Source organism: Lithobates pipiens, unplaced genomic scaffold, assembly GCF_037356315.1.
Source record: "Lithobates pipiens isolate NorthernLeopardFrog02 unplaced genomic scaffold, aLitPip1_a1.2 Scaffold_28, whole genome shotgun sequence".
Lineage (NCBI taxonomy): Eukaryota > Metazoa > Chordata > Amphibia > Anura > Ranidae > Lithobates > Lithobates pipiens.
Window position 1 is genome coordinate 226,803,244 of NW_027507789.1, and position 22,942 is coordinate 226,826,185.

Sequence of the window (22,942 nt, forward strand, 5' to 3'; positions counted from 1 at the left end):
TCAATCGAATTAAAAGATGCCTATATTCATGTGCCTGTGGCAGAAGAATTACGCAAATACCTCCGGTTCAGAGTCGGGCAAGAACATCTACAGTTCACTTGCTTCCCTTTTGGGTTGACAACCTCACCCCAAGTCTTTTCAAAAAGTTCTTCTGGCCGTAGTGGCCCTCATCAGAACAAAAAGGGGACACGCTTGTACCAGTCACCCTTACTAGCACAAATCCACCCCCTCCCCCCACAATATCACCTCTTCTAGAACAACCCCCCCCAAAATCACCCCTCCTAGCACAAATCTTCTACCCCTCAAAATTTCCCTCCGAGTGCACATATTTTTCCCCCTCCTCCCCAAATCCCCACTCAATTCCCTCTTCTAGCACAAATCCCCCCACCAAAAAAAAATCCTTTCCTGACTCCGGACTCCATGGCAGACTACCCGTGGGTTAAACTCACCTCCTCTCCAATGCTATAGGACCCCCACTCCCATAAATTTGAGCTCACCACTGCGTTCCTTTTTTGTCCTCCTCTGTGGACCTACAAACAATGCACTTACGTGTTTTGGACGTCCAAATCACCCCTCCTAGCACAAATATCCTACTCCTCAAAGTTTTCCCCACCTCTACTCCAAATCCCCACTCAGTTCCCTCTTCTAGCACAAACCCCCCCCCCCCCCCCGCCAAAAAATCCTTTCCTAGCACAAATACTCCGCAGTCATGCGTACAAGCACAAATCCCCCACACCATATCACTTCTAGAACAAGGCACCCAAATCACCCCTCCTACCACAAATGTTCTGCCCCACCACTCCAACCCCCCCCCCCCAGCACAAATACCCCCCCCCCCCAAAAAAAAATCCCTTCCTAGCACAAATACTCAATCATCCTTACTAGCACAATCTCCCCCAGGAAAAATATCCCCCCACCATATCACCTCTTCTAGAACAAACCCCCCAAATCTCATAAAGTGGCCACACATGCTTAAAATATATTTCAATCGATGTATTAATCAGCCGATACAATCAAATCTCAAAACAATCCAATAGGCAGAGGGGCTCATTATTTGCGATGGGGATGGTGGTAAAACCAGGTGGTTGAGCCTTGTTTTTATTGCCACCCCTTAAACTGCAAAGGCAGCCAATCGGGGGGTGCATACATGCAGTGGCAGCAGCAAACATTATTCCTTCTGTTGTGATTGGCGGTCAGTACCAGCGCCAATGTGGTTCATTCAAGCAAAAGGCCGCATCTCGTAATCGTGTGCAATGTATGGCGTTGCAGCACGCTAGGGCGCCATTTACAGGGTTAAAGCAGTCGTTAAGGTGGCATCATATTGGCCTCCTCACTGCCTATATAAAGCCGCTGAAAAAAGAACCAAAATCGCTTTTCAGGAGGTGTGGCAATAGCAGCCGCGGGGCTAAACATAGCCTTACTTCCCACTCGATTTAGACGGGATTAGATCAGTTGATCGTCCAGGGTGGAAATTTATTGATCAAGTAGCATCACTTGGAAGCACTAAGCCCCGCCCCCCCCCCATTCACATGCTTCTACAGCGCGATTTCAAAGCCCCCACATCACTGCGATTTGCACTGACAGTTTCTTTGCGACTTCATTTAATAACAGCCCATGCAAGTCGCAATGAAAATTGGTAGAAAGTAGTGCAGGAAGCTTTCTCATAATCGTTGCGACGTTGTTGAGTCCTGGCGATATGGACGGTTCCATTTTCCAGCAATGGGGTGCGACTTGTCCTGTGATTTGGAACTGTCAGATCACATGACAAGTCGCACCGGGGTAAGCGCTAAGCCCGGGTTCACAGCGCACGCGACTTCTGTAACCTAAATCAGTGCAAGTCGCCCCAAAAGTAGCGCAGGAACCTTTTTGTGAATCGCACCGATTAGAGCGGTTCCATTGCACAAAACGGAGTCCAACTGGAGTTCGACTTCTGATGCGACAAATGCGCCAAAGTTGAAGCAATTGTCGCATCGGTGTGAGCCGGGGCAGAGTCACTTTGTTCACGAATTCCATTGCATTGCGGTCAGATTTTGAGAAGGAAAACACACAGGTGTAATCAATGGGGGGTGATTTACTGACACTGGAGAGGGCAGAATCTGGTGCAGCTGTGCGTGGGAGCCAATCAGCTTCTAACTTCAGCTTCTTTAATTAACCACTTAAGTCCCGGGCATGGGCACTTCCACACCCCCCCCCCCCCCCCCCACACTTTGAATGACAATTGCGCGGTCATGTAACACTGACTGTACACACAGGACATTTTTTTCACAAAAATAGAGATTTCTTTTGGTGGTATTTAATCACATCTGGGGTTGTTTTGTTTTTTTTTTGCAAAATGAAAAAGACCCAAAATTTTGAAAAAATTAGTTTTTCTTCATTTCTATTATAAAATTATGCAAATAAATAATCTTTCTTCATAAATTTAGGCCAACATGTATTCTGCTACATTTCTTTGATAAAAAATAACCTAAATCAGTGTATAGTATTTATTCTGTAACTCTGTATCCAAATAAAAATTGTATCCTTTTTTTTTTTTTTTTTTTGGTACAGACAGAGCTTTCTTTTGGTGGTATTTAATCACCACTGGGGTATTTATTTTTTATTTTTTGCTAAATCAACCAAAAAAATAGACCAAACATTTTGAAAAAAAAAATGTTTTTCTTAATTTCTGTTATAAAATTTTGCAACTAAGTAATTCTTCTCCTTCAGTGATGTACTCTGATGAGGCTGCACTGATGGGCACCAATGAGGAGGCAATGATGTACTCTGATAAGGCTGCACTGATGAGGAGGCAATGATGTACTCTGATAAGGCTGCGTTGATGGGCACTGATTGGCACTAATAAGGCAGCACTGATGCGGCTGTGTTAATGCGCACTGATGGGCACCAATGAGGAGGCACTGATGAAGCTGTGTTGATGGGCACTGAAGCGGCACTGATGAGGCTGCACTGATAGGCACTGGTGGGCATTGATGAGGCTGTGTTGATGTGCACTGATCGGCACTAGTAGGTGGCACTGATGTGGCTGCACTGATGGGCACTGAGGTGGCTGTGTTAATGCGCACTGAGACTGCACTGATGGGCACCAATGAGGAGGCACTGATGAAGCTGTGTTGATGGGCACTGATGAGGCTGCACTGATAGGCACTGATGGGCATTGATGAGGCTGTGTTGATGTGCACTGATCGGCACTTGTAGGTGGCACCGATGTGGCTGCACTGATGGGCAGTGGGCACGGAGGCAGCCATGTTAATGCACACTGACGAGGCTGCACTGATGGGCACTGATGAGGCTGTGTTGATGGGCGCTGAGGTGGCACTGATGAGGCTGCAGTTATAGGCAATGATGAGGCTGTGTTGATGCACATTGATCGGCACTAGTAGGTGGCACTGATGGGCACCGATGAGGCTGTGTTGATGGCCACTGAGGCGGCACTGAGGAGGCTGCACTGATGGGCGCTGATGATAAGGCTGCACTGATTGCCACTGAGAAAGCTGCACTGATGGGCACTAGTAGGTGGCACTGATGGGGCTGCACTGATTATCAGTGTAAATGCTGTACTCATTGCGCCCTGTCAGATTGGCTCTCCTTTCCACACGTGCTGTCTCTGTGTGAGGAAAGGAGAGCCAATAACTAGCAAATCTGTTTACATGCGACAGCTGTGATTGGAGACAGCTGATCACATGGTACAGGGCCGATATGATTGACCCTTTACCCCGATCTGTGATCCACTGTGTTCAAGGCGCACAGCGGTCACAGATCGCTGGAGGTGTGCACATGGGAAGGCGTCCACGGACATCCTCCCAGAATCGGAGAGCCGCACACTGCCGCGCACGCGAAAAGCGATGTAGCCTTGACCCCAAATTTTAAAAACACCTGGAAGCCGATTGGTTGCTATGCAGCGCTGCACCAGATTTTGGACTCTCCAGTTTTAGTAAATCTCCTCCAACAACTTACAATCGAATCTTCCAACTATCGACTGACCCCGTGCGTGTCTTATCGATTGAACGGGTCATTGACTAAAGAGCCATTATCGATTGGGAAAGAAAATCGATCATTTATTGAAGCGTGTATGGCCAGCATTGTGTAGACTTAATCCTATAAGATTGATACAATTGTATTGTTTTTATTGTAGGATCTCTATTTCTATTATTGATACTTTGTTGCTATTAATACAAAACACACTTCAAATAATTAACTCTTTTTTGCCCTTTTCTCTTCCAGATTCTGTAGAAAACAACTTGAATGTAAGTATCTGGCAGCCCCTATTAAAGACTGGGGGTCGGGGGGGGGGGGGGGGTATAACGAATCGAACGTTAGGGGGATGAAAGGGTTAAAGGGCCAGTTCAGAGGGAGGGGCCCCATTAAGAACGGTGCGGCGGCCCCCAGGTTTCATACTACATAAACAATGCCGATTAGTCATCCTTGGCCGAGGCGGCTTGTCATTGTTCAGATATTTCCTCGAATATGTTTTTTTTTTTTCCAAAGGCCGCGTCTTAAACGATCGCTGTCAGTTCTAGGCGGAGGAAGGAAACGCACTCCTATTTCCTTCGCAGCTCCATTAAAATTTATATCCCCCCGGCTAAAAACGGTCTGCGAGCCCGCCTTATTTTTCTTTCCTCGTCGGCCATGTTTACTTAAACGCGGCGAGGAATGCGCCTATTTGTGTGTCGCCGCGCTGATAGATCGCTCCGCATTGTCTTGGGGGGTCCCGGCTGGACTATTAAAGGAAGGGAATTCGCAGGGCGGAAGCGGCAGGACGCTGATTTATTGTGAAAGCTTATTATATGTAAAAAGGGGGGAAAAAATAAAAAATCTGATGCAGTACCGTATGTTATCGGAATATTTCGGGTCGTTTTTAGGTCTCTTGCACACGCCGCGTTTAGAAGCTCCAAAAAAATTAAAAAATTAAAAAATAAATTATTCCCTATGGAGTTGTCACATCTCCACTCCAACAAGTTTTGTAGCTCGAATCGGGCAGATCGGCGCGCTTTTGAAGCGGCTGAAAGCAGAAACGCGTAGCAACAAATGATGTCGCCGGTGATAATTCTCTCCATTGGCGAATACAAAGATCGAAAACGCGTCTGTACAAAAATGCTAAAAAACACACAAATGCCCAAATAAAATAAATAAATAAAAAATCCCCCCCAAAAAAAAAAAATGCAAATGCAGCGGCATTTAGGCATTAATTACACGGGTTCTGTGGCTGATTAAGGTGGTAATTAAACTCACTTGGTGCCTTATCTGCATTAAATTAGCCCCCAAACCTGTGTAATTCATGTCTGTTCAGGTTTAAAGGGATGAGGTTGCAACCCCCCCCCCCCCCCCTTACCTTGTGCTGCTGGGGGCAGAGATGGAAAGCAGAAAGTGCAAGGTCTGGAGGAGGACCGGAGGAGGGCTTATCTCGGTGCCTTATGTGCATTTGATTAGCCTCAGAACCTGTATAAGGATGAGGTGGCAACTCTAGATGTGAACGGGGTCTTAAAGCGGTAGTAAACCCGCTGAAGTTTTTTTTTTTTGACCTGCAAAGAAAAAGGGATAATGGGCTAGTATGCACCGCATACTAGCTCATTATGAAATACTTATCTTCGAACGAGGCCCCGACATCTCGCCCGATCCACGCCCGAGGGAGCCGACACGTTCCCTCGGCGTGTCTTCCGGGTATCGCGGCTCCGGCGCTGTGAGTGGCCCGGAGCCGCGATATCGTCACTCCCGCGCGGGAGATGACTTTCAGCCCCTGTTTTACTTACAGGCAAGCCTTAGACCTCTTTCACACTGGGGCGTTTTTCAGGCGCTTTAGCATTTAAAAAAAAGCACCTGTAAAGCGCTTGAAAGAAGCCGCATCTGCAGTCCCAATGTGAAAGCCCAAGTGCTTTAAGAGCCCTTTCACAATGTCAGCGCCCGAAAAACGCTCGTAAAGCGCCGCTTAAACTAGCAGCGCTTTACCAGCGTTTTTCGAGCGTTATTGGGGCGCTTTTAACCCCTGCTAGTGGGCAAATAAAGGGTTAAAAGCGCCCACAAAACGCTGCTGCCAATAGCGCTTTTCAGGCGCTTTTCAGGCGCTTCCCATTGATTTCAATGGGAAGGGGCACTTTAGGAGCGTTGTATTCACCGCTCCAAAAGCGCTGCAAAGAAGCCTGCTTGCAGGAATTTTTTTGACGCCCTGCCAGCGCAGCGCCTCAGTGTGAAAGCACTCTGGCTTTTACATTGGGATTGCAGTTGCGGCTTCTTTCAGGCGCTTTACAGACGCTTTTTTTTAAATGCTAAAGCGCCTGAAAAACGCTCCAGTGTGAAAGGGATCTCAGTGTGAAAGCATTCGGGGCTTTCACAATGGGATTGCAGTTGCAGCTTCTTTCAAGCGCTTTACAGGCGCTTTTTTTTTTTTTTACCGCTAAAGCGCCTGAAAAACGCCCCAGTGTGAAAGGGGTCTTATAGGCTTACCTGTAGGTCAAAGTAAAAAATAAAAAAAAATGACGATACAACCGCTGTAAGGCTCCAGTCACACTTGTACGACTCGCCATGCAGCTTTGGATGGTGCAACTTGGAATGCGAATTTGGCTTTGACCAATGATAATGGAGAACTGTCACATCTATAACTAGGGAAGTCGAAGACGTGCTTTTCCGTCATTTATTTCCCTTTCCTGGTGCCTATCCATGGCAGCATACGCAAGGTTGGTTGCTCCACCCCCCCCGGCCAACCCCCAGGACCATTAGAACTCTATAAAAGAGAGCGCCGCCGCCCCCCCCCCCCCCCATTCTCATAACTAGACTCAATTCAGCCACAGGAATGAGAACAAGGGAGGGGAATATTCTGCCGTGGAGAGGCACCATTTTAATTATTTTTAAGGAATAGGGTGTTAACGTTCGGGGTTATTTATTATAAACATAAATATTCATTTATTGCATTATTTATGATTTTTTATTTTTATTTATATGTGTATTTATTTTACATGCATTATTCTTAGTAGTAATATTAACGCCCTAACAAAAAGGGCTAAGAACACAATATTAACGCCTAATTATAACCTTAACCCCTTAGCCTAGCAAATAAATAATAATAAAAAATAAATAAAAGCTGATGCTAATAATAAAAGCAAATGATGCAAATAATGAAAAAAAAAAAAAAAAAACTGAAAAACCTAACAAATAAAGCAACAGATGATAGTTTCCTCTATTGACCAATAAAAATGCCAAAGCTCCAAAAACGCCTGAAAGCGCTGTATGGAAAAAAAAATGCACGCGTGAACGCAGCTCTGGTATGACTTGGCTACCAAGCCTCCATTTTATACTGAATGAGACGAAGGCCCCTTTCACACTTGTGTTTTTTTTTTGATGCGACTTGAAGCAACGCCTGTGTAATCTTGAGGTCTATGGCCCTCAAGTCGCATCGAAGTCGGACCACAGCAGTGCAGGGACTACTTTGAATTCGCACGGATATAAATGGTGCTCATCGGAAATCACGGGGGGGGGGGCGACTTGTCATGCGACTTTGCCATCCCAAGTCGCAACAAGCGTGAAAGAGGCCTAAAGCGTCAGAACCGATAATCTCCTGAAACTGTTACATTGGACTAAGAACTCATTACAAATAAATATATTTTGCGACAAGCACAGCCCCGGTGGCCGCACAAACATACTAAACTAGACTGCAGAGGAGGGGCGGAGTCCCGCCTGAAGGGGATATATATAACACCCCCAGCAGGTGCAGGCGATCTGTCATTAGCCGCACAGAGACGCTGAGTGACACCTGCTGGTGACATTTATAATTACAACCCTGATACAGCACAAGCTTTCAATGGAACGCTTCCCACGCTAAAATGACAGTGAACAGGACAGAAAATCCGGGAACGCAAAGGAATAAAAAAAAATAAAAATAAAAAATAAAAAAAATCATGATGGCCAATTTCCGAATTTCTTGGTCCATTGGGTACACACACATGCATTACCGTGCGTTTTCTTCACACGCTGGCGTGTATTGCATTCAGCACTCTGTCAGACTTGCGAAGAGAAATCCGCAATATAACGTCTCCTCACCCAAGTGATTTAATCCTTTAGCCCCCCAGGTTTCACACTGGAGCAATTTGCCAATGCGATTTGACACGTCAGACCGCATGCCAAATCAGCGGCTATTGCCGGCAATGGCACTGTCCGAATGTGTGCCGCACTGCCGCCAGACAATGCCGCGGGTTGCCCCATTGAACTCAATGGTCAAGTGTGACAGCTGGTCCCAAATTCAGATCAATTCAGACAATAGAGATCTCTTCCAGCAATAATTGCCCCCCCACCCCCAGCAACAACAATAGACCTCCCAGCAACACTAGACCGCCATTTAAAAATAGATCCACTCCAGCAACAATAGATCGCCCAGCAGCCAGCATTAATAGGCCCTTCAGCTCACGCCAGTACATTCAGCACTGGAGGTGCCGGAACTGCGTTCCTCCGCGGCGTTCCCGCTGACAAAAAAAAGGCCTGGAAGTCGCATCCCGAAATCGGCGGTGCACCGATTGGAACGGTGCCAATGTCGGCAATAGACTTGTCACGACCAAGGGCTTCTCCTAGTAAAAACTCCTCCCACAGTACAGTAAAACACTGGCTAGGCACACCGTTAACCCTTTGATCGCCCCTGATGTGAACCCCTTCCCAGCCAGTGTCATTAGTACAGTAGCACCGATCGCTGTATTTACTTAGGCTGTAAGTTAGGCCCCGTTCACACTTGAATGGTTGCGATCTCAGGTAGAATCGGCGCAATTCCAGCCACATACCCAAAACGCTCTGCACAAATGCCAAAATCACAACACCTCTGTTTCAGGTGCCATTCATTTTCAATGACACCAAAACGCGATGCAGTAAAACTCCATTGAGCAAATCGTGTCGCTCAGGATGCAGCAGCTTCTTTTTGGCGACAGACTTCCAGCGATGTGCACCAATGCAGCAGCCATGAAGCAAAGCTCCGCAACCGCAGCATCTGTACAGCCCTGTCTGGCTGTATTGGGACATTTCATGTGGTGGGGGGGGGTGTCAAACTGCAGCTTAGGCTCAGCTGCCTGTTTTTACCCCCCCCCCCCCCCATACTCCAACACACAACAACATTGAGGTACACTGCAAAGCATGTGCAGTGGGACTGCGTTGTCTTAGTGTGGGGGTCTCCAAACTTTCAAAACAAAGGGCCAGTTCACGGTCCTTCAGACATTATGGGGGCAGACTGCAGCCATGGGGCTTAGACAAGGTCCTGACGTCAGTGAGAAAAAACAATGCCCCATCTTTGGTGTCAGTGGGAGGAAGTGTGCCCAATCATTGGTGATATTGGGAGGAATAGTACCCCATCATTGGTGTCACTGGGCCCCATTGTTGGTGTAATTGGGGGGTATTAGGCCCCATTGTTGGTGTCATTAGAAGGATGTGCCCCCCATCATTGGTGTCATTGGGAGGAATAGTGCCCCAATATTGGTGTCAATGGGCCCCATTGTTGGCATCATTGAGAGGAATCGTGCCTCATCATGGGCATAAATGGGCCCCGTTGTTGGTGTCATTGGGCCCCATTGGGCAAAATTCTTCCCAATTACTTTGACAATCAATTGTGACATTGAGAGGAATAGTGCCCCATCGTTGGTGTCATTGGGAGGAATCCTGCCGCACCATTGGTGTGTATGGGCCCCATTGTTGGTGTCATTGGGGGGTATTAGGACCCATTGTTGGTGTCATTAGAAGGATGTGTCCCCCATCATTGGGATAAATCAGTCCCCATCATTGGTGTCATTGTGAGGGATTGTGCCCCTTCATAGGTGTCAGTGGGGGGGGGGGGGGGGAAATTATGCCCCACTGTTAGTATCAGTGGATTTAATAATGCCCCAACAGACTTCAGTTTGGAAAACACTGACTTGGGGGTGCCATTCAAAATGAACAGTAAAGCAATGTGCTAACATAATGTAATTGCAGCAATGGTGGACATCACTGCAATGTAACACAAGGGAAGAGGGAGGTCCAACCATAAAGTGCAGGTATGGACATACCATCCCCCCCTCCCCCCATCACCAGGAGGAGCACATTACCAAATTAGCTGAGAGCTCAGATCCTGCACACAGCATTCAATATGCTGAGTTAACCCCTCCCGGTCATAATTCCGCGGTCACCCCCGGGCGTGTACATCGGCGCCAGGGCCGTATTTACCTGCACAGGTGTTGGGTGCATCGAGTCCCGTTCATGTCAATTGGGCGCTGCACAGACACAGCCGCTGCCCCCCAATGTAAAATCTGTGCGGGGGGCACGACCCCAAACGCAGTCAATGTGCACCCAAAGTGGGATCAGCGGCGGTGTCTGTGCAGCAGACATGAATGGGACGGCCTGTATGGGGTGCACCCAACCCCTGTACACCCCCATGTGACGGCTCTTCATTTACTGAACTCCACAGAGCAATGCGCACACAATCCGTGCATCCTGGATGCCATGCCCAGCCTCCTCCAGCCTAGGTTCACACTGGCGTGATGCGGCACATCGCACGTGATCCGCGCAGGAATTGCACCGCATTCCTGTGCAAAATCACATGCGGTGTCTGTGCAGTGCGATTTGAGACATTCGTTCTGTATGGCTCAAATCGCACCAAAATAGCGCAGGACCCTTTCATATGCCACACCGGAATAGGATCACACCCAATGCGATTCAGGCAACCGCACTGCCTTGTGCGAGCTGTTTTGGGGTGCCATTCATTTAACATTGACACCCGCAGCAGATCACATTACCTCTACACTTTTTCATCATATCCCGCATCGCATATACAGTGCCTTGCAAAAGTATTCACCCCCCCCTGGCACTGGAATGCCATTAAAGTCTAAGCCTAAGACTGGGATGCCATTAAAGTTTGTGTGTGCGTAAAGGCGGGTGTGTGTGTGTACAGTGCCTTGCAAAAATATTCTACCCCCTTGGCATTTTTCATGTTTTGTTGCCTCACAGCCTGGAATAACACGGATTGTTTGAGGATTTGCATCATTTAACCGCTTCGCGCCCGCCCTATAGCCGAAAGACGGCTACAGAGCGGACGCTAGCTGCCGGGAGGCCGTCCCTGGACGTCCTCCTATTTACTACCCCTCTGCGCGCCACCGCAGGCGAGCATCAGGGAAGTTCTGTGCTGCCCGTGTCCCTCGGACACAGCCAGCTACAGATCGCTGTAAACGGCCAATCACAGCAGCCGTTTACAGCGCGATCGGCGTGTCCAATGAGAGATGATCTCATAAGTAACCATATGAGATCATCTCTCAGCGCCGCTCTCCCTCCTCACACAGACAGCGTGTGAGAAGGGAGAGATCAATGGCTGCAGAGGCCGTAAGTTAAAAAAAAAAGGAAAAAAAGTGCCATCCGCCCCCAGTGCCATCCGACCCATTGTCATCCTCGCCCAGTGCCATCCTCGCCCAGTGCCATCCTCCGCAGTGCCATCCTCGCCCAGTGCCATCCTCCCCAGTGCCACCTGTTAGTGCTATCTGTCCCCAGTGCCACCTGATGTCAGTGCCATTTGTCCCCAGTGCCATCTGTCATCAGTGCCACGTATAAGTGCCATCTGTCATCAGTGCCACGTGTCATCAGTGCCACATAGTACCATCTGTCACCAGTGCCACATATTAGTGCCACCTGTCATCAGTGCCACGTATCAGTGCCATTTGTCATCAGTGCCACCTGTCAGTGTCACGTGCCATCTGTTGTCAGTGTCAGGTGTCATCAATGCCACTTATCAGTACCATCTGTCATCAGTGTCACGCGTCATCGGTGCCACGTATTAGTGCCATCTGTCACCGGTGCCACGTATTAGTGCCACCTGTCATCAGTGCCATGTATTAGTGCCATCTGTCATCAGTGCCACGTATTAGTGCCACGTGTCATCAGTGCCACATATTAGTGCCATCTGTCATCAGTGCCACGTATAAGTGTCATGAGTACCACATATCAGTGCCATCTGTCATCAGTGCCACGTGTCATTGTCCTGGTGCTCCAGGGCCTTCAAAAGTGTAATAAATAGTCAACAAGTTAGATGTGTAATTTATGCTCCTAGAACAAGTGACGGCGCTCCCTGCATGTTGGGCCTCTCTATGTGGCCAGGCTGTGAAAAAGTCCCACACATGTGGTATTGTAAGGCCGCGTACACACGCGGGGACTGTTCGCTCAACTTTGTTCGTCAAACAGTTTCAGCGGACAGTCCGCTCAAAATTAGCATGGACGGACATGGCCACACACGACGAACGAACAGTCCGCTGAAACCGTGCGCGATGACGTGAACAGCACGTACGACGGGACTAGAAAACGACGTCCTATACACTGCAATGCAACCTTCGGCGTATAAATTCTTTCTGAGCATGCGCGGAACTTTGTTTGACGAACAAGCCTACACACGAGGGGACTGTTCGCTGAAACCAAGTTTCAGCGGACAGTTTTTCGGGATTTCGGGAGTTTAAGTGCCCAGTAAGCAAGTGGTTAATTTACAGAACACGCCCACAACTTTCAAGATGTTTTTATTTTTTATTGTGAAGCAAACAACAAATAAGACAAAATAACAGAAAAAGTCGATGTGCAGAACTATTCACCCCCCTAAAGTCATGACTTTGTAGAGCCGCCTTTTGCGACTATCACAGCTCCAAGTCTCTTTGGATAAGTCTCTATGAGTCTTCCCACATCTCACCACTGGGATTTTTGCCCCATTCCTCCTCCTCGTTGCAAAACTGCTCCACCTTCTTCAAGTTGGATGGTTTGCGCTTGTGGACAGCAATCTTTAAGTCTGATCACAGATTTTCTATTGGATTGAGGTCTGGGCTTTGACTAGGTCATTCCAACACATTTTACATGTTTCCCCTTAAACCACTCAAGTGTTGCTTTAGCAGTGTGTTTGGGGTCATTGTCCTGCTGGAAGGTGAACCCCCGTCCTCTCCTCAAATCACACACAGAGGGGTACAGGTTTTACTCAAGAATATCCCTGTATTTAGCACCATCCATCTTTCCCTCAACTCTGACCAGTTTCTCAGTCTGGACTGCTGAGAAACATCCCCACAGCATGATGCTGCCACCACCATGTTTCACAGTGGGGATGGTGTTCTTTGGGTGATGAGATGTGTTGGGTTTGCACCGGACATAGCATTTTCTTTGATGGACAAAAAGTAGAATTTTAGTCTCATCAGACCAGATCACCTTCCTCTGTACATCAGACCAGATCACCTTCCTCCATACATCAGACCAGATCACCTTCCTCCATACATCAGAGCAGATCACCTTCCTCCATACATCAGACCAGATCACCTTCCTCCTTACATCAGATCAGATCACCTTCCTCCATACATCAGACCAGATCACCTTCCTCCATACATCAGAGCAGATCACCTTCCTCCATACATCAGACCAGATCACCTTCCTCCATACATCAGACCAGATCACCTTCCTCCATACATCAGAGCAGATCACCTTCCTCCGTACATCAGAGCAGATCACCTTCCTCCGTACATCAGAGCAGATCACCTTCCTCCATACATCAGAGCAGATCACCTTCCTCCATACATCAGACCAGATCACCTTCCTCCATACATCAGACCAGATCACCTTCCTCCATACATCAGACCAGATCACCTTCCTCCATACATCAGACCAGATCACCTTCCTCCATACATCAGAGCAGATCACCTTCCTCCATACATCAGAGCAGATCACCTTCCTCCATACATCAGACCAGAGCACCTTCCTCCATACATGAGACCAGATCACCTTCCTCCATACATCAGAGCAGATCACCTTCCTCCATACATCAGAGCAGATCACCTTCCTCCATACATCAGGGCAGATCACCTTCCTCCGTACATCAGAGCAGATCACCTTCCTCCATACATCAGACCAGATCACCTTCCTCCATACATCAGAGCAGATCACCTTCCTCCATACATCAGACCAGATCACCTTCCTCCATACATCAGAGCAGATCACCTTCCTCCATACATCAGACCAGATCACCTTCCTCCATACATCAGACCAGATCACCTTCCTCCATACATCAGAGCAGATCACCTTCCTCCATACATCAGAGCAGATCACCTTCCTCCATACATCAGACCAGAGCACCTTCCTCCATACATGAGACCAGATCACCTTCCTCCATACATCAGAGCAGATCACCTTCCTCCATACATCAGAGCAGATCACCTTCCTCCATACATCAGGGCAGATCACCTTCCTCCGTACATCAGAGCAGATCACCTTCCTCCATACATCAGACCAGATCACCTTCCTCCATACATCAGACCAGATCACCTTCCTCCATACATCAGAGCAGATCACCTTCCTCCATACATCAGACCAGAGCACCTTCCTCCATACATCAGAGCAGATCACCTTCCTCCATACATCAGACCAGATCACCTTCCTCCATACATCAGAGCAGATCACCTTCCTCCATACATGAGACCAGATCACCTTCCTCCATACATCAGAGCAGATCACCTTCCTCCATACATCAGAGCAGATCACCTTCCTCCATACATCAGACCAGAGAACCTTCCTCCATACATCAGACCAGAGAACCTTCCTCCATACATCAGACCAGATCACCTTCCTCCATACATCAGACCGGATCACCTTCCTCCATACATCAGAGCAGATCACCTTCCTCCATACATCAGACCAGATCACCTTCCTCCATACATCAGACCAGATCACCTTCCTCCATACATCAGACCAGATCACCTTCCTCTATACATCAGACCAGATCACCTTCCCCCATACATCAGAGCAGATCACCTTCCTCCATACATCAGAGCAGATCACCTTCCTCCATACATCAGACCAGAGCACCTTCCTCCATACATCAGACCAGATCACCTTCCTCCATACATCAGAGCAGATCACCTTCCTCCATACATCAGAGCAGATCACCTTCCTCCATACATCAGAGCAGATCACCTTCCTCCATACATCAGACCAGATCACCTTCCTCCATACATCAGACCAGATCACCTTCCTCCATACATCAGACCAGATCACCTTCCTCCATATATCAGAGCAGATCACCTTCCTCCATACATCAGAGCAGATCACCTTCCTCCATACATCAGAGCAGATCACCTTCCTCCATACATCAGACCAGATCACCTTCCTCCATACATCAGACCAGATCACCTTCCTCCGTACATCAGACCAGATCACCTTCCTCCGTACATCAGACCAGATCACCTTCCTCCGTACATCAGACCAGATCACCTTCCTCCGTACATCAGACCAGATCACCTTCCTCCATACATCAGACCAGATCACCTTCCTCCATACATCAGAGCAGATCACCTTCCTCCATACATCAGACCAGATCACCTTCCTCCATACATCAGAGCAGATCACCTTCCTCCATACATCAGAGCAGATCACCTTCCTCCATACATCAGAGCAGATCACCTTCCTCCATACATCAGAGCAGATCACCTTCCTCCATACATCAGACCAGATCACCTTCCTCAATACATCAGAGCAGATCACCTTCCTCCATACATCAGACCAGATCACCTTCCTCCATACATCAGACCAGATCCCCTTCCTCCATACATCAGAGCAGATCACCTTCCTCCGTACATCAGAGCAGATCACCTTCCTCCATACATCAGAGCAGATCACCTTCCTCCATACATCAGAGCAGATCACCTTCCTCCATACATCAGACCAGAGCACCTTCCTCCATACATCAGACCAGATCACCTTCCTCCATACATCAGACCAGATCACCTTCCTCCATACATCAGACCAGATCACCTTCCTCCATACATCAGACCAGATCACCTTCCTCCATACATCAGAGCAGATCACCTTCCTCCATACATCAGACCAGAGCACCTTCCTCCATACATCAGAGCAGATCACCTTCCTCCATACATCAGAGCAGATCACCTTCCTCCGTACATCAGAGCAGATCACCTTCCTCCATACATCAGAGCAGATCACCTTCCTCCATACATCAGACCAGATCACCTTCCTCCATACATCAGAGCAGAGCACCTTCCTCCATACATCAGACCAGATCACCTTCCTCCATACATCAGACCAGATCACCTTCCTCCATACATCAGAGCAGAGCACCTTCCTCCATACATCAGACCAGATCACCTTCCTCCGTACATCAGACCAGATCACCTTCCTCCATACATCAGACCAGAGCACCTTCCTCCATACATCAGAGCAGATCACCTTCCTCCATACATCAGAGCAGATCACCTTCCTCCATACATCAGAGCAGATCACCTTCCTCCATACATCAGAGCAGATCACCTTCCTCCATACATCAGAGCAGATCACCTTCCTCCATACATCAGAGCAGATCACCTTCCTCCATACATCACACCAGATCACCTTCCTCCATACATCAGAGCAGATCACCTTCCTCCATACATCAGAGCAGATCACCTTCCTCCATACATCAGAGCAGATCACCTTCCTCCATACATCAGAGCAGATCACCTTCCTCCATACATCACACCAGATCACCTTCCTCCATACATCAGAGCAGATCACCTTCCTCCATACATCACACCAGATCACCTTCCTCCATACATCAGAGCAGATCACCTTCCTCCATACATCAGAGCAGATCACCTTCCTCCATACATCAGAGCAGATCACCTTCCTCCATACATCAGACCAGATCACCTTCCTCCATACATCAGAGCAGATCACCTTCCTCCATACATCAGACCAGATCACCTTCCTCTATACATCAGAGCAGATCACCTTCCTCCATACATCAGAGCAGATCACCTTCCTCCATACATCAGACCAGATCACCTTCCTCCATACATCAGAGCAGATCACCTTCCTCCATACATCAGACCAGATCACCTTCCTCCATACATCAGACCAGATCACCTTCCTCCATACATCAGACCAGATCACCTTCCTCCATACATCAGAGCAGATCACCTTCCTCCATACATCAGACCAGATCACCTTCCTCTATACATCAGAGCAGATCACCTTCCTCCATACATCAGACCAGATCACCTTCCTCCATACATCAGAGCAGATCACCTTCCTCCATACATCAGACCAGATCACCTTCCTCTATACATCAGAGCAGATCACCTTCCTCCATACATCAGAGCAGATCACCTTCCTCCATACATCAGAGCAGATCACCTTCCTCCATACATCAGAGCAGATCACCTTCCTCCATACATCAGAGCAGATCACCTTCCTCCATACATCAGACCAGATCACCTTCCTCTATACATCAGAGCAGATCACCTTCCTCCATACATCAGAGCAGATCACCTTCCTCCATACATCAGAGCAGATCACCTTCCTCCATACATCAGATCAGATCACCTTCCTCCATACATCAGACCAGATCACCTTCCTCCATACATTTTTGGAGTCTCCCACATTACTTTTCCCAAACTCAAAACGTGCCATTTTGTTGTTTGGTGAAAGTAATGTCTTTCTTCGGGCCTCTCTGCCATAAAGCCCAACTCTATGGAGCGAACGGCTTATTGTCCTCCTATGTACAGATGCTCCAGTCTCTGCTGTGGAACTCTGAAGCTCCTCCAGGGTTACCTTAGGTCTCTGTGCTCCTCTCTGATTAATGCCCTCCTTGCCCGCTCCGTGAGTTTTGGTGTGCGGCCGTCTCTTGGCAGGTTTACGGTTGTGCCATGTTCTTTCCATTTGATTATGATAGATTCGATGGTCCTCCTAGGGGACATCAAAGATTTGGATTTTTTTTTATTATAACCTAACCCTGACTTGTACTTCTCAAGAACATTGTGCGTTACTTGTTTGGAGAGTTCCTTGGTCTTCATGGCAGTGTTTGGTTAGTGGTGCCTCTTGCTTAGGTGTTGCCGCCTCTGGGGCCTTTCAGAAAGGTGTGTCTATGTAATGACAGGTCATGTGACACTTATATTGCACACAGGTGGACATCATAAGGCTGTAATGTAACAAAATAGGTAAAAAGCCAAGGGGGGGGGGGGGGGTGAATACTTTTTGCAAGGCACTATATGTAATGGCTAAATGTCATCCCAGTGCCTCAGGTGTGTGCGGACATACAGAGCCGCAGTTATGGGGCTGAAGGAAGTACGGCAGGGGTGCAGGAGGAAGAGCGATCTGTAGTGATTTAACTTTACGACCGCCCTATAGCAGTTTTACCGCTTTAGGGCGGCCGCTGTGCTCCAGATCAAATATATATATAATGTGATCCTGCACTTTTTTAAAAAAATGGCGCCGCTATGGCTGGGAAGCCGTGATTAGTTTCTTTTTTTATTATTATTTCAGGCTTCCGAGCCAAGAGGTGAGATGCGGGGTCTTATTGACTCCCATATCTCACTATAAAGAGGACCTGTCATGTCATATTCCTATTACAAGGGATCTTTACATTCTTTGTAATAGGAATAAAAGTGATCAAAAAAAATTTTTTTTCCCGAAAAAGTTTTAAAATAAAAAAAAAGAAAGTATAATTAACAATAAAATATATTTTTTTTAAACGCCCCAGTCCCCGTGTGCCGCATACGTAAGTCCCGCCCAAATATGAAAACGGTGTTCAAACCACACATGTGAGGTATCGCCGCGAACGTTAGAGCGAGAGCAATAATTCTAGCCATAGACCTCCTCTGTAACTCAAAACACGTAACCAGTAAAAAAAAATTCAAGCGTCGCCTATGGGGATTTTTAAGTTACCGAACTTCAGCGACCATTCCACGAGCGTGTGCAATTTTGAATGGGTGACACGTTAGGTATCTATTTACTCAGCGTAACTACATCTTTCACAATATGTAAAAACATTGGGCTAACTTTATTGTTTTTTTTTTTTTTTAAAGCACAAAACTGTTTCTTTCCCAAAAAAATTTTTTTTTTTTCCCAAAGAAAAATTGCTGCACAAATTCCCTGTGAGATAGAAAGTTGCAACAACCGTCATTGTATTCTCTAGGGTCTTTGCGAGAAAAAAAAACATAGATAACGTTTGGGGTTCTGTGTAATTTTCTAGAAAAAAAAAAAAAGGATGATTTTTTACATGTAGCAGAGAAATGTCAGAATGGGCCTGGGTGGCAAGAGGATATAAACTTATTTGGATTTTTTTTTTTTACCAAAAATATGTAGCAGATTACATATTGGCCTAAATTGATGAAGAAATTTGATTTTTTACATTTTTTTATTGGATGTTTTATAGCAGAAAGATATATATATATATATATATATATATATATATGTATATATATATATATATATATATATATATATATATATATATATATATATATATAGCATAAATATTGGCCTAAATTGATGAATAAATTTGATTTTAAATTTTTTTTTATTGGATGTTTTATAGCAGAAAGTAAAAAAAAAAAAAAAAATATATATATATATATATATATATATATATATATATATATATATATATATATATATATATATATATATATATATATAATTTTTTTTTTTTTTTTTTTTTACTTTCTGCTATAAAACATCCAAAAAAAATGTAAAAATCTAATTTCTTCATCAATTTAGGCCAATATGTATGCTATATATATATATATAATTTTTTTTTTTGCTATAAAACATTTATATAAATTTTGTATGTTTATATATATATATAATTTTTTTTTTTTTTTTTTTTAATTGTCGGTCTGTCGGTTTGTTTATAGCACAAAAGAAAAAAGAAAACTGCAGAGGTGATCAAATACCACCAAAAGAAAGCTCTATTTGTGGGGGGGGGGGGGGGGGGGTGGAAGGACATAAATTGAATTTGTGTACAGCGTCGCCCAACTGCGCAATTGCCAGTTAAAGTAACGCAGTGCCGTTTCACAAACAAAATGGCCTTGTCAGGAGAGGGGGATCTTCCAGTGGTTTTATATGGATGTAACATGCAGACTAAAACCTGCACTTTAAAATTTTAATTTACAGAAATCTTTTATATCATATACTTAAGTTTGTTCTGTGCAAACGGGGCAAAAATCGAATGTTTTCAAGCTATATTCTCTGCTGATGGAATGTGTGAAATGGGGAAAATACCGCATAATGGCCACTAGATGGAGTCGAGGAGCATACTCCATTTCTTATGATCGTCGGTGCCATCTAGTGTCCATACTGCAGTATTTTCCCCACTAACACATTTAAACTGTAGAGACAACACGCTGTTCTCTATACCGATTTTTTTATTTTTTAAACCTACACAATATAGTTTGTTAATATAGGCAGACCTGTAATGGGCTATTTGTCATTGTAGGAAAACCCCAACACCAACAACCTCACATAGGGGCAACATGGATCAATAGAAGTCCTCCTTCATCACGTATTGTGGTAACAACATGGACGCAGCACCCCCAATAACCGACATCATCTTTAAAACCGCCAAAGGGTCCGGCGTCTGGCGCCCGTTTTTTTTACAACCAGTCAATTTCCCCACATCACAGCGCAATCCGCAACCAATGTATGGTGGATTCTTCATCCCAACCACGGGGGCCTGGAACCACGAGAAGGAATCCATGTTTCTATGTTTACAAGAGACCCATGTAAATATTAAAGACAGTTCTGGGTGGGGAGGCTTCATAGCACATCTCATGCCACCGGCGGTTTTTGGGGCCTGGCTGCTTGGGGGGGGGGGACCCGGATATCATTTACAGACAATCCCCAATGGGTGGGAACCACTGTGTGCCGGCACCCTGTGAAGAGCATTACAGAGGCCTACAAGGAACATATGAAGAAACCGGTGCACAGGGACCACAGAATGGAAAAATGTCTTAGCCCATATGGGAGTTTGTCTCTGAGCCCCTCCCCCATTGCGTCCTTTCAGTATGTCCGACTTCAGCTTTACCATTGTGCCCCCTTATCTATAAAGAAAAATCAAAAAACACTGGAATCTGCATTGCATCATTTTGTATTTGCTTGTTGTAAATAAAGATTTTATACCATTGAACCCTTCTGCCTGGTTTTATGAACGATACCATCTGTCATTAAATGGCGGACCGCGGTCTGGACACGGACTGAGCGAGACTCCTGGCCGGACCGGCAGCCCCTCAGTCTGAAGTGCCAGATCCCTTCCACTCAGCAGTCATTGGTTGCTGGGGCCACGGGCATCCCGGCAACCAATGACGTCATGTGTTCGCCCCGCCACCCTTCAGCAAGGTTCTCGGTGCAGCTCCCAGCCCCCTGCAGCTCTCTACCCCTCCCGCCTCCCGTTCCCTGCCTGCCCACAAGGTATGCTGTTTACTTACTTGCTGTTATGCTGGTTACATGCTGGTATGTTTACAGGAGCACTCTGATGGGCTCATGTTATGTTAGGGGCACTCTGATGGGCACATACATTGGAAAGGGGTACTCTGATGAGCACACATTGTGGAAAGGGGCATTCTGATGGGCACATGTGATGGAAAAGGGCACTCTGATGGGCACATACAATGGAAAGGTGCACTCTTTTGGGCACATACAATCGAAAAAGGGGCACTCTGGGCACATACTATGGAAAGAGGAACTGTAATGGACACATATTGTGGAAAGGGGCATTCTGATGGGCACATATCATGGAAAGGGGTACTCTGATGGGCATTTACCATGAAAAGGGGCTCCCTGTTGAGCACATACAATTGAAAGGGGCACTCTGATGGGCACACATTGTGGAAAAGGGCATTCTGATGGGCACATGTGATGGAAAGGGGCACTCTGATGGGCACACATTGTGGAAAAGGGCATTCTGATGGGCACATGTGATGGAAAGGGGCACTCTGATGGGCACATACGATGGAAAGGGGCACTCTGATGGGCACATACGATGGAAAAGTGTACTCTGATGGGCACATACAATGGCAAGGGGCACTCTGATGGGCACACATTGTGGAAAGGGGCATTCTGGTGGGCACATGTGATGGAAAAGGGCACTCTGATGGGCACATACAATGGAAAAGGGCACTCTGATGGACACATATGATGGAAAGGGGTACTCTGATGGGCATTTACCATGGAAATGGGTGCTCTGTTGAGCACATACGATAGAAAGGGCCACTCTGATGGGCACGCATTGTGGAAAGGGGCATTCTGCTGAGCACATGTGATCTACCCACCTCTCAGTACCAGCCATTTAAGAGAATACAGAGATAACTAAGCCCCCTTCCACAACAATGGACCCCCCCTCACAAAACAAAATACCACCCCAGCAACAATGGACCCCCTGCAGCTACAACAGATCTCCCAGCAGCCAGCATCAATAGACCCTCTGGCAGCCAGCAAAAATAGACCTTTCTGTCAGTAGATCCCTCCGAGCAACAATTGACCCCCTAGCAACATAAAACCCCCGCCCCCCCCCCAAGGAACAATAGACCACCCAGCAACAATAGATCCCCATGTAAAAATAGATCCCCACCACCGACAATAGATCCCCCAGCAACCATCTTCAAAAGACCCTCCAACACCCCTTGCCATTACATATATTCAGTGGTGGAGGTGCTGGAACTGCGTTCCCCCATGTTCCTGCTGGAAAAAAAATCCCCGCCTACAGGCGCCCTGCCTACGGGAATCCAGCACACAAGTCCCACCCACAAGCCTGTGGCTGTAGGATTGCATGCTCAATTTTCCCTGCTGTCTGCCCTTTTCTCCCTCTTGCCCCTGGAGAAGGGCTAACAGGTGTAGCACCCTGAAGTTTAGGAAGGGCTATCAAATTTATTTGCCAGGCCCTAGTTGTCCAGGCTAATTGCTAGGAGATCAATTGATTTCCCCCTAATTCTGGAATTGCTGCACTATTCTCTTCTGTCACCAGGTGGCACTGTATCTGGTGTCATTAGATAAGACAAGGGCATAGCAAGGACAGATTAGAAATGAATGGGGTATCTCAGCCAATGGGCAGAGATTTTCTTGGGTCCCTTGGCCTGCTGGGAGAGCCTATTTATTTGGGTGGAGTCAAGTGATCAGGGTTCTGTGCCACCTGGATGGCTGTCTGGGTGGACGTGTGTTGTAGTGCCCTATCCCG

The 22,942-nt window shown here is 46.8% G+C and overlaps 1 protein-coding gene across 1 annotated transcript in view; it reads left to right on the forward strand.

The window, feature by feature from the left end:
* The window catches only part of PECAM1 (platelet and endothelial cell adhesion molecule 1), a 62,231-nt gene extending 41,332 nt beyond the window's left edge, over positions 1–20,899 (forward strand). The window contains exons 14-15 of the mRNA XM_077460627.1: positions 4,222–4,244; positions 20,210–20,899. Coding sequence (XP_077316753.1) covers positions 4,222–4,244; positions 20,210–20,239 — 53 coding nt within the window. The 3' untranslated portion in view covers positions 20,240–20,899. The remainder of the gene's footprint in view (positions 1–4,221; positions 4,245–20,209) is intronic.
* Positions 20,900–22,942: the final 2,043 nt, after the last annotated feature.